Genomic DNA, 12,594 nt, shown 5'->3' with positions numbered 1-12,594 from the left:
CTGTGTATAATGAGGCATGGGGAGAGATGGTTCCAAAATGCATGTTCCTTGGGCGCCTGGGTGGCTCAGTCGTTAAGCGTCTGCCTTCAGCTCAGGTCATGATCCCAGGGTCCTGCAATCGAGCCCCGCATCGGGTTCCCTGCTCAGCGGGAAGCCTGCGTCTCCTTCTCCCACTCCTCCTGCTTGTGTTCCCTCTCTCACTGCGTCTCTCTCTGTCAAATAAATAAATAAAATCTTTAAAAAAAAAAATGCATGTTCCTGGGAAATGTGACTTGATGAGATCAAATATGAAGAAGCATTTAAAAAGATCAAGGCTCTGGCAATTACACAGTAATAGCACAAAAAGAAAAAACAACAGAAAAGCTTCAAATAGACTATGGGCTGTACAAGGGAGGAAATGTAATCATAGTTCAGGACATGGCTCAGCAAACAGTATTTAGAGTCATGATATTATTGTAAATGCTAGTTGAAAAGTTAAACAGTAAATTATTGGAAAGAGCAGAAAAAGTTCTAATAACTAAAATTTCATATAAGAAAGTAAACTGATAACAAATTATCAAGTTGATTGCAGTGTAGTCTTATAATTTGGCATATAGACTAAAAAAGGCTAAAATTAAAAAGTAAAATTTTACTTCTAGATGGTACAACTGGGAAATAGGACAGGGACTTAGGGATGTATTAATTTTTTTGAAAGCATGTACATGTCTTATGCCATGATAATTTTAAAAAATAAAAGTGAAGGCTTAGATAATTTTTGCTCATTCTGTTCTTAGCATATGCAGAGGTACCTTTGCAAAAAGAAATTATCCACACATTTCATGTGTGCTTAAATTTTACTTGCAGTAAAATGTGATTTAAACATTCATCCCTGGAATAAAGATACATTTCTATTAGAGTTTGAGTAGTGAATTTAACAGGTTTTGATTATGCAAAGAATCTTTACAATAGCTTTTATTCAATATTTAATCTGTTTTTGAAATTGTTCAAAGTACTTTATATGAATTTTCATCACTTAACCTTCAAAATAACCTTGGGAGGTAGGTCCTATTATTATACCATTTTATACATGAGAAAACAGGTTCAGTTTATGCAAGTTGCCCCAAAGCACAGTACATTGACTGTAACCATACGAAGATTAAGAACTCAACTGAGTTTTGATATCCAGGTTTCATTTTTAAATAACAAAACTGCATTTTCTTTACATGTGCTTTATAAAGGGATATGTGAACACTGATAGGATGGATATAAAAAAGAAGAAAAACTGTAAGCAATAAAATCCAACATTAAAGAGGAACATTAATGAGGTGATGGCTTTCATGTGTCAGGCCACTGTGATTCCACAGCACAACGACCACATATTTATATGTGTGAAGGGCACCAAGTAAGTCAAAATGGTCCATCTGGCAGATTCATTTAGACCCAACTAAATCTGCTTCACAAAACCATTCTGTATATAAAGTAGTTTAATGCTTTGGTATTTTTTGCATTGAGATGTCATGGAAGGATTGAATAGAAACATGTGAAATCATTTGTTCATTTATTCATTAATATGTTGTCAAATTCAGTTTTCTATACACTATGGTGTTTATTCCATTTTCTGTACTATTAGATATACATATTTAAAAAAATATTTAACTTATTTTAAGAAGAAATTAAATATTTTCTGAAAAAGAATCATTTTATTATTGTTCTCTAGCAACAAACCTGAAACAAGCCTCATCCAACTCAACTAACTCATTTAAATACCTTTGCTCCACAGCAATTTGTCTACATATCTAGTTTACACAATTCTATTCTACATAACACTGTTTTACCCTGTTACATAGTATATAGTTAAAGAACATTTTTGTAATAAACATGTTTCTCTTTTGATATGATACAGAACAAGTTTTTTCACACTTCCCAGCAATCACTCAAATATATTAAAAATGTATCCTTCTTTAAAAGGCACACACATTTACAGGTTCAAATCTTTATTGTTTTAAAATTCTACATGTCTTTTACAATACAATATTTTGTCATTTAAATGACCTCTAAATGGTTAAGGTACAATGAATATGCTTTTTCTGAAATCAAACCATGAATTACGATTTCATCAATATGATTATTCTAAACCAAGTAATAAAGAGGCTGGGAAGGTTCCAGTGCTGCATTTGAAACTGTGAATAGCAGACTCTTCCCTTTAGAACCCAGGTGACCACTGTTGAAAGTGCTTTTGAAGATTGCTGTTTATGGCTGATCTTAACATCAGCCAATCAAATTAAGAGTTTCTTTTTGTTTTGAAACATCAAAGGGCATTTAAAAAAATAAATGAAACAATTTGCTTTAGTAATCTACAGAGGCAAACTCAAAAGTTATGATTATCTGCATGCAATAACACTCCTCTTTAAATAGTTTTGAAGAATTTATACATTTTATAAAGAATGTGTTTAAGAGTGCAAGTTTTCTGATATTGACTTCACAAAAGGACAAATGCTGGTAATAATAACTAACATTTAATATCTAAGTCCAAGCTAATGTATATGTAACAGGCAATTAATATGGCTAACCATAAGCCACAATGCAGGGTATGCCCTTTGAGAAAATTAACTAGTTTGGTCCACATTTCTAGTTATTTGGGTAAAAAAACAAAAACAAAACCATTTTAATTCAGCCAAGGGTTTTGATGAATTTATTGTTCCTAAAACGTAGCCAGTTAAAAAGTAAATGATATACACCAATGAAGTATATTGTCACGGTGACTTTTGTATAAAAAGATGGCCTGCTGTTTTTGGAGTGATGAATAAGCACTGTAGGACAAATCAGAAAAATGTCACAGAATGTTTAATTTCTTCCATAAGTTATACTTTCTTATTCCACGACACAGCTTTCACTCTGTAAAACTTTGTCCCCAAAGGAACTTTAAATCTGTTTTGTGCCTAAGAAGAGAAGAAAAAGAATCACTTAAATGGTTAAAACCAAATCACAAAGGTACTGTCCTATCATACAGCTCAATGCTAGAGTATTGTGGGCCGAGAAGCATGGGTGAGAAGTCTTTATCAAACTATACAAAATCCAGCCCTTACACATGAGAGTATACTGAACCACTAATATTGATGGAAGAAAGAGCTAGTAATAATTGCTCAAGAATATAGTACAAAGGGAGACATATGTCATGATTTTAAGTATCAAAGAACCCTCAATACACAGTTTAAGTTTCATTAGTGTTTTGGAGCAGAGGGGCCCCAAATTACAGTGAGTCAGGAAAAATGCTCATTAGATTCCATTGATTCTCTAGCATTGACACTGCTGACATTATGGTCAGGTACATTTTTAGTCATCAAATTATTTGCATTATCTTTCTTCAAAGGGGGTAGCATATGAAAATCAGAAAAAAAATCTACTACAAATAGCAGTAATTTAATCATCAGTTATGCTGTGTGTTCTTTTTTTGCACAAGAAAACACTAGTAACTTGACAGTTATAGAACAGAAATTTGCAGTTATTTTCATGTATAGGCTGATGAATTGTTGGTAATCTACCTACATCTACTCTCTAAAGATAAATAACAAATACTTATAAAATTTGTGGTTCATACTCATACTCATTAAATTCAAGGTATTAATTAAATGAGCTAAAGGACAAACGACTGCCCTAGTAACAATTTCTATGTGTAGTATGTGAATCTGAATCTTCTTGATAGTTCCTAGGTTTATATCATTTGATGTAGTTTTTCACCTTTTTGGCTTGACAGTATTCCTTTTCCATTACTTTTCCAAGTACCCAGGGTCTTCTAGATGCACCTGAAGCTGTTGAATGAAATTGTTAATTTCTTTTTAAAAGTACAGGTATAATCACCCATGAAAACAAAACTGCCAGAATCAAAACTAGTAAAGTTTTCAAAAGTGAAAGAAGGTGAAGACTTTTAAAACAAATCACTAAAATACAAAATGATTTATAAACCAAAAATGAACTCATTTTACTTTTCAGCCAGTAATTTTGGCTTTACTCATTAAATATAGATGGTAAATCAAATCACAGAATAGAGTTCAAGAAATACAAATAATCTAAGTACAAATCATGAACAAATAAATCTAGGAATTCTAAATTAGCTCAACAGTGCCATCTACTGGAAGTGCTAATGAAGATGACCATGTCCATTTCTGAAAGCAGACAGTTATTCAGACAAAATTTTTTTCCAGGTTCAAAGCAAAGCACTACCCTTTTCTTTGGTTGGGGGGTGGGTGCTTTTAACACCAGGTGCTCAAGGGCAGGAGTTGCATCTGCCTCACATCTGTACTCCACAGTGCCTGGAATGGCAGTGTTAACATCGTGAGTGCACAAAAAACGAGAGTTAAAGGCTTAAGAACCAAAGTCTGGAAAGGCAGCGCTTATGTAAAGGGGAGATAGAAAATGTGGGAGGAGACAGGATGAAAAGATTAGTCCTCATAGAGCCAAAGTGTGACAAACTAAGAAAAGGAAAGTACTCATTCTATTTTTAAATTCATCAGAAGATAAGTTTTTAAAAGAGTCAATTTCAAAAGTATTTGGCCAGTAAATTATCTGGTTAGGTTAAAGCCTTTGAGAGATTCCTAAGAGAAGACAAAACTGATTTTTATTCTGTAAACATAATTTGGCAACATATAAATGAAAGATATCATGAGGGGTGCCTGGGTGGCTCAGCTGGTTAAGCGTCTGCCTTCGGCTCAGGTCACGATCCCAGGGTCCTGGGATCAAGTTCCACATCGGGCTTCCTGCTCAGCGGGGAGTCTGCTTCTCCCTCTGCCCCTCCCCACACTCGTGCTCTCTCTCACCCTCTCTCGCAAAAATAAAATCTTTTTTTTTTTTTTAAAGATTTTATTTATTTGACAGAGACATAGTGAGAGAGGGAACACAAGCAGGGGGAGTGGGAGAGGGAGAAGCAGGCCTCCTGCTGAGCAGGGAGCCCAATGTGGGGCTTGATCCCAGGAGCCCAGGATCATGACCTGAGCCGAAGGCAGATGCTTAATGACTGAACCATCCAGGCACCCCAATAAATAAAATCTTTAAAAAAATAATAAAAAAAAAGATATCATGAGTGAACTATCAGAAATAAAAATGTGTAGATATATCACATGATAGAAAGATTAAAAGCCCCTAAACCACAGGATATGGAAAATACTCTTAAGAGTAATACAGCACTTCACAGACAATCCATGATTGCTGAAAATTAAAATTAAACACTTAAGTTTTATGTTTGAGGAGTAGTAAGTCCCACTGTCACGGGCACAAAAACACCCTAATAATCCCCAGGGCAATGACACAGGGGTAGGGAAGCATAATTCCCAATTGGTAACCTCAGTTCTGTATTTCTCAAAAAAAGGGTGGAGGGGAGGGAAGGCTGGAGTGGAGTTCCTTCGTAAAGTAAGATTGTTAAATAAGTTCTTTTCTCCAAGACCTGTGAGAACCTTTAAAATGGTAATGTACATTGTAAACCTCTAAGAGTATACAGTGTTTCCTAGATTTATTTTTATTTAAGTTTTTAAAGATTTATTTGAGAGAGAGAGACAGAGAGAGAGTGGGTGCATGTGGGGGGAGGGGAGGGAGAGAATCTTCAAGCAGACTTCCTCTGAGTTTGGAGTCGTGGCCTGAGCTGAAACCAACAGATGCACATTCAACTGACTGAGCCACCGAGGCGCCCCAAGTGTTTCCTAGATTTAAACACTAACTCTCCTATTCTTGGGAAATGCATATTGAAATATTTAAAAATAAAGATCCATGATGTAACTTGGGCTCATATGGTTCCGGCAACAAAAACAAGCACATATTTGTGTATATTTATGTATTTATACATTTAGACATACACATGTAGAATAAGGCAAATGGGGCAAAATGTTAACAATAGGTGAATCTGAGTAAAGGTGTATGGGTCTTTTTTTTTTTTTTTTTTTTGCACTGTACTTACTATGCAACTCTTTGGTAAATTTAAAAATCATTTTCAAATAAAAAGTTTAAAGAAATGAGAAAAAAGAAACCCACAGCAAATCAAAAAAATAACCAAGTTCATTGTTTTCAAGACAGAAAACCAGTAAGCTGTAAGCTTATCTTCTCATTTTTCAAGGTTATATGAAAACTATACAAGTCTATGGACATTCTGTATAACCCATCACCAACAGTCATGATGGAGTGACTATGTGACATTGGCCTACGTCAAGAGTTGGTATTTGCCCATGTTGGTTAAGTCATTCCAAACAGAAACATCAATGTAAATGGACATATATTCCTTTTTTTTTTTTTAACATTTTATTTATTCATTTGAAACACAGAGATACAAAGAGAGAGAGAGAGCATGAGCAGGGGGAGAGGCAGAAGGAGACAGAGAAGCAGGCTCCCCCTGAGCCAGGAGCCCAATGTGGGGCTCAATCCCAGGACCCTGGGATCATGACCTGAGCTGAAGGCAGATGCTTAACCATCTGAGCCACCTAGGTGCCCCTGGACATATATTCTTGTATTTTAATAATTCTATTTAAGCTAAGTATCCCAAGGTTTCTATTCTTTAAAGATCAAAGTAATTACAATAGACACTGTAATTTAGTAAATTTTAACAAAACTTTTTTTAAAAAGCCTTAAAAAACTAAGTATTTATAAGTTTAATAAAAAACAAGGTAGGAACATAAGATGATAAATAGGACAGAAAAGACATTTTACAGTTGGAGAGAATATTTTTTCTAAAAACAGTCTTTATTGCCTTTGTAAACAAATGAGTATAAACTAAGCTTAAATAGGCTGCATTTATATGGGAATTCTGACAATATAATTCTACTTTTGCTAGGGTATGAGATACTTGAGCCAGGTGCATTAAATACACTCTAATTTTGAACTTTCCACAGAATCCAGGAAAATAATCTGTATAATGCAGATTTTATAAAAAACAAACAAAAAACATATTAAGCAGAGTTCCTTCTTAGTGATTTAATTCTAATTAGTCAAGAGGGTAGAAAAATCTTTGATATATTCTCTGTACTCCAGGTTTTTATCTTAGTTATGGATGTGACACTTACCACCCTCACCTGGTTTGAGATCCAGGGCAGGCAGAGACTCCGAATGCAGAAAATACAAGGTTGGACTAACAGTAAATAACACATAATTGTCATGGCGCTCATCTAGGATGATGAGTACCAAATCTCCCACCTGAAAACTGAATAAAGGAATATAATTTATTGTCCTCAATGGTTACTGCCACCCTCTTCTGAAAACTTTAAGTATATATTCTGCAATATTCAACTCTATATTTAAATATCAATGCATTATTAAAACTCACATTAACATGATTTTTTTTTTTCTTTTACTCTACCCTGCTCCCAGTGAGTGTGCTGCTGGTCATACACAGATGTTCAAAGAATGATGCCCATGACTGTCAAAGACCAAAACTTTTAAATTTCCAATACTATATCTATTGTTTAAAAAAAAGAAACAAAACAAATGCTTGGATGAGAGGGAGAAAAACACCATTATAGTCACCAATCACAGGAAGAAGATATTCATCCTCATCTTCCATCTTAGAACATGAAACAAATTCCAAGTGAACTATTTGCAGTCACAGTGGCAAAGAAAGACTACATACTATTTCTGTCTCCAGGTATAGAGCTCTTCAATTTGAAAGAAAAACCTACTGTGCTCAGTTCATGTACTTAATCAGTTTTAAACAAGTCAATGAAAATTACTGCTTTAGGGCGAAGGCCCAAAAGAAGGATCAAGGAAAGAAAAAAGTGGGTACAACTGCCCATATATGCTTTAATTGGTTCTGTGTCTTCAGAATCATTTTTAGAAATGTTGTTCAAAATATGAATAGGCCTTGAAAGTTAATCTTGTGACCTTACTGAATTTATCAGTTCTAGTAGTTCTTTGATGGAACCTTTGGTGTTTTCTACATAGTATCATGTCATCTGCAAATAGTGGAAGTTTTACTTCTTCCTTGCCGATTTGGATGCCTTTTATTTCTTCTTACTGTCTGACTGCTGTGGCTAGGACTTCCAGTACTATGTTGAGTAAGAGCAGTGATGGTTACCAGAGGGGAGGTGGGTGGTGGGGATGGGTGAAATAGGTGATGGAGATTAGGAGTAACATTTATCATAATGAGTACTGAGTAACACGTGGAACTGCAGAATCACTATATTGTACACTTTAAACTAATGTAACACTGCATGTTAACTGTACTGAAATTAAAATAAAAAAACTTAAAAAAGAAAGTTAATCTCAGATTTCTTAGTTGTCAAGATCATTTAGTTTAGTAGGCCCTGCACCTGATAAATCATCAAAATCACTGGGAAAGCTATTAAAGGATAACAGCTTTTTCCTTAATTGCTCATCCCACAAATACTTGATGCCTACCTAACAAGATGTGGCAGGTACTGTTTTGGCTAAATACCAGAACACCTTCAAAAAGGTAAGGGCCTCTCTCTAGGCAGTTAAAAAAAAAAAATTTTTTTTTTTTTTAAAAGCTCATCTTACTCTAATCTTTGAAATGCCAAAAACTGGATTTGATCTGACATACAGCTGATATATAAAAGAAGATACCAGCTAGTTTTTTTAACATCACTGAAAAAAGATAAAATTCTAATGAGAAGTTGAAGGTCAGAAACCACAGATGTCTGACAGCCGAAAATTTAGTTGACAGACCTATTACAGACAAAAATAAAGGGTCTTGTAAAAATATCTAGTTTGCTGATTTTTTTATCTGTCCTGATAGGTATAGAAGACTGACCAGTGTTTATATGCTACTGACAACACTTTTTGAAAACTTTATTACAGAGACCCTCCTTTCAAACAGTCCATGCCAAAACCCAATATATTACTATGGCTAATGTGGTTCTAGAAGACTGTCTATGAAATTATTCAACTGATAAATAGTGTATTGTGAATTGGTAGTATATCAATAAAATGAAGTCTGAAAAATAAAAATGAGGAAACACTGCAACTTAAAAAATCTCCTGACTCTCCAATCTAAAATGTAAAAGGCTAAGGTAATAAATGGGATTTAAAAGAGGTGAAAAGTGAAGTAGAGTCAAAAGGAATATTTGTGTATAAATGATAAATGAAGCTGTAATAATGACTTCAAATATAATCCTAATGTTTCCAAGAATAATAATTTAGAAAAACTATGCTTTTTAATAAAAAATTTTTATGACCAATGGTTACAAAACACTCAGCTCAATGCACCTGAATCTGAAGGAATATAGCCACTGAAAAATATTTTCATTAACAATTCAATACTATCCAAATCAATAAATTTATTTCACTGGAAAACAGAAAATATAAATATAATACTTACTCTCTAATAGCTATCTTTTCAGAATGCCTTGAGGATACCGAAGACATGCTCTGAGACATCTAAAAAAATGAATAAAGCTTATATAATTAAAGCACCACATTTATTTATTAGGTCCCTGCTGCAAAAATTTTTGATGTCACACATATTCACATCTGTGTCCCAGCTTTTAAGGATCCAAATATGAGGTTCATTATTAATATAACTGCTTTCCTTCAACAATGATTTTCAGTGGACAAATTCACCTACATTTTTACTTATGGTATTTTCTTAATCAAATTTGCCTGCATTAAAAACTTTAATATAGGATCATATTTTATTTATAATTACATAGTTAATATTAAAAATATCACAGAGTAGAGATTGACAAGTTTTGGGGAAGCATTTGCCAATTCTAACACATCAGTTTCAAATCTTTCCTTTTGGTAAACGAACAAACCAAAAACTCTTCAGGAAAATCTTATTCCAAGGTCCAATATCTAACTACAAAAAACAAATACAATACTCCTCTGGTTAAAATGGGGGTGGGAGAATAAAGTTCTGAGAGTTGGTAAAGTCCCTCACTTACCTCCAAGGCAACTTCTGAGAACTTCAGTTTAAAAACCCACTATTCTCAGCAAGTGCTAAATAATGACAGGTGTGATTGTCATCCATTTCCTCTCCTGATGAGCACAATAGAATGGGACACGCTAGGTGATGGTAGTGTTGCCTTAGCTCAGCTGGGACTGCTTGCTCTTCCAACAGGCTTTAATCCATTATTTACACCATCACATGATACACGGGACTTATGTCCCATGGTCTTGGGGCCAGAAAGGAGGGTGAGGATGCCTATACTTCCCAAGCAGAGTGGGTCCATTACACAGTTGTACAAATCAAGGACAGTTAATGGATTTCTCTTTGTTTAATAAGTCTCTTTTTAAAAATTTTATTATGTTAATCACCACACATTACATCATTAGCTTTTGATGTAGTGTTCCATGATTCACTGTTTGCATATAACACCCAGTGCTCCATTCAGTACGTGCCCTCTTTAATACCCATCACCAGGCTAACCCATCCCTCCACCCTCCTCCCCTCTAGAACCCTCAGTTTTTTTCTCAGAGTCCATAGTCTCTCATGGTTCGTCTCCCCCACCGATTTCCACCCTCCTTCATTTCTCCCTTCTTACTATCTTTTTTCTTTTTTTTAACATGTAATGTATTATTTGTTTCAGAGGTACAGGTCTGTGATTCAAGTCTTACACAATTCACAGCGCTCTAATTCTGATGCTCAGAATTTGTTCCATTGCCCTCTAAACATTATCTGGAATGATGCAGGGTCTCATTAGCATTTGGAAACAAAGTAAAATGAACAACAACAAACAGTGAATAGAAAGGCCCAGAAGTGTAGCAACTTATTATCAGAATCATCCAAATGGTCTATATGCTGCCAGTGAAGACAAGTTTGACTATCCATTTTCCAGACCATATTCAATTTTATTTTGATTTTTAAAAAAGCTTAAGTTTTTCAGATATTTATTATAAACAAGGGCTTAGATTTAAGAAAACACTGTGTGAAAACAGTTGTAAATTGATATGAAAGTACGCTTTACATTGAGACACCTCTTTGGGTGGGAGTGGGGTACTCTTTGGATCTGAAGGGCAAAAATCTTTCATTCATAAACACTTCCCAAGCATCAACCGTGTACCAGTTACTATTCCAGGTGCTAAGAACACAGGCAAAATTGACTATAATCCTTGCCAAACACAGCTTATATTCTATTGGAAATACCGCATAAAATAGCATACTGAATGATGTCTGGGATAGGCAACTCTTCTCAGTCTTTTTGAACAAGTTTGCTCTACTTATGAAAATAGCAAATAGCCTTAAGATTATCTTGGTGATAAATTAATGATTGACTGGAATGACTACAGACTAACTGACTATATGACTGATGACTGTAGAATTAAGATGTAATTTATGCTGTTCAAGTTGGGGAAGAAAGGCATATGAAAGAAAGCAGATGTTTCCCTATAAGACACAAATTTTAAAAAGCTCAATTCTAATCAGTACCTTAAAACTTTTCAAAAGTATTGAACACAGGCCTTAGATTATGTCTATTTTTTTTGTAAATTACAATTATTAGAACTTGAAAAATGAAGTAATTGCTTTATTAAAGCATGTAAGATCAACTGTATAACTGTTCAAGTAATTGGTTAAGTTCAAAGGTTAGATTAGAGCCAATATTAATTCAGAAGACCATATAGTGTCTCATGTAAGGTGTCAAGGTCAAACAGTTTAAGTTAAAAAAAAAAAAGAAAAGAAAAAACGGGGATACCATGTATTAGTTATGCACACTTACATGTGAACATGTTAATTTTCAAAAGGCCTATGAAGAATACCTCCAACTTTGTTACTGACTTAAGAATCCTAACTTGATGTTATAAATACATGTAATTATGGAATCCTAAGTGATCATAGCTTTTTAATCAGAAACACTGCCTTGATTTTATTGACTGATTTTAACATTATATTAGTAAGGCAGTCCACTTGGTCAGCTCTATGGCCACAGATAGTAACTCTGACTCAAGGTCATCACTCTGAGAATCAATTCATTAATGACCCACATGGCCCAATGAAACTACCAGAAATAAATTAATCAAGCCATACATATCTCTGATGGTATTTATAATAAAAGATAATGCAAAACATTTTGAAATGTTAACATCTATTGGGCAAGAAAAATAACTTACCAGTCTTTGATTTAACCGCTTGTTTTCTTCTTCTTTCAACTGTAATGTCTGTAGGAGAAAAAAAGAGAGACCTGTGGTTTATCCCCTGTACCTTCTCAAATTGAAACTTAACTGTCAAAATTTCCTGAATCTTCACATTAATGTTCTGATCTAGTATGAAAAATTAGTGACTATATTCTTTTTTATGGGTCCTTTCCAACTGTTTTAATTATTTACAGGCTTAAGAGAGAAAATTAGAACAATTTTAGATACATTTATCTAAGCCTAGAGTTCTCAAGAGCTTAATATGCATTAGAATTACTTGTGGCACTTGTAAATATGCAGTAAATAGCTGAGATCTAACTCCAAAGACTCTGTAGGGGAGAGACAGGAGATAGGGATAGGAATAGGTATGGCCTAAGAGGAGGATTCTGTAGTTGTAATACACACTACAGCTGATTCTGATAAAGGTGATCACACAACCCTTTAATAAAGAAAATGTAGAAAATCTTAAAAGCCTAAGGAATGAAAAGTGGTCTATGAACAAAGATATGTTAACTTTGAATCAAAATTATATATAACCTGGTAGTACAACTG

General features: G+C 34.3%; 1 protein-coding gene across 6 annotated transcripts in view; it reads right to left on the bottom strand.

Annotated features, from left to right (window-relative positions):
* Positions 1-1,956: 1,956 nt before the first annotated feature.
* Positions 1,957-12,594, bottom strand: part of RB1CC1 (RB1 inducible coiled-coil 1) — a 92,969-nt gene continuing 82,331 nt past the window's right edge. For 4 of the 6 annotated variants that reach the window (XM_045896559.3, XM_045896564.3, XM_045896560.3 and 1 more), the window contains 5 exons: positions 12,019-12,066; positions 9,290-9,348; positions 7,020-7,156; positions 3,718-3,788; positions 1,957-2,918 (listed from right to left, as the gene is read on the bottom strand). In XM_045896559.3, the coding sequence (XP_045752515.1) occupies positions 2,841-2,918; positions 3,718-3,788; positions 7,020-7,156; positions 9,290-9,348; positions 12,019-12,066 (393 nt within the window). In that variant the 3' untranslated portion in view covers positions 1,957-2,840. Of the gene's footprint in view, positions 2,919-3,717; positions 3,789-7,019; positions 7,157-9,289; positions 9,349-12,018; positions 12,067-12,594 lie in introns of those variants that run through there. The other 2 variants (XM_045896563.3, XR_010410709.1) reach the window with 2 other exon arrangements.

This window comes from Mirounga angustirostris, unplaced genomic scaffold (assembly GCF_029215605.1).
Source record: "Mirounga angustirostris isolate CCGP_5_RB_7025 unplaced genomic scaffold, mMirAng1.0.hap1 SCAF_4, whole genome shotgun sequence".
Taxonomy (NCBI): domain Eukaryota; kingdom Metazoa; phylum Chordata; class Mammalia; order Carnivora; family Phocidae; genus Mirounga; species Mirounga angustirostris.
Note: the sequence above shows the minus strand (reverse complement) of the source record. Positions and strands in the feature narration are given on the sequence as shown.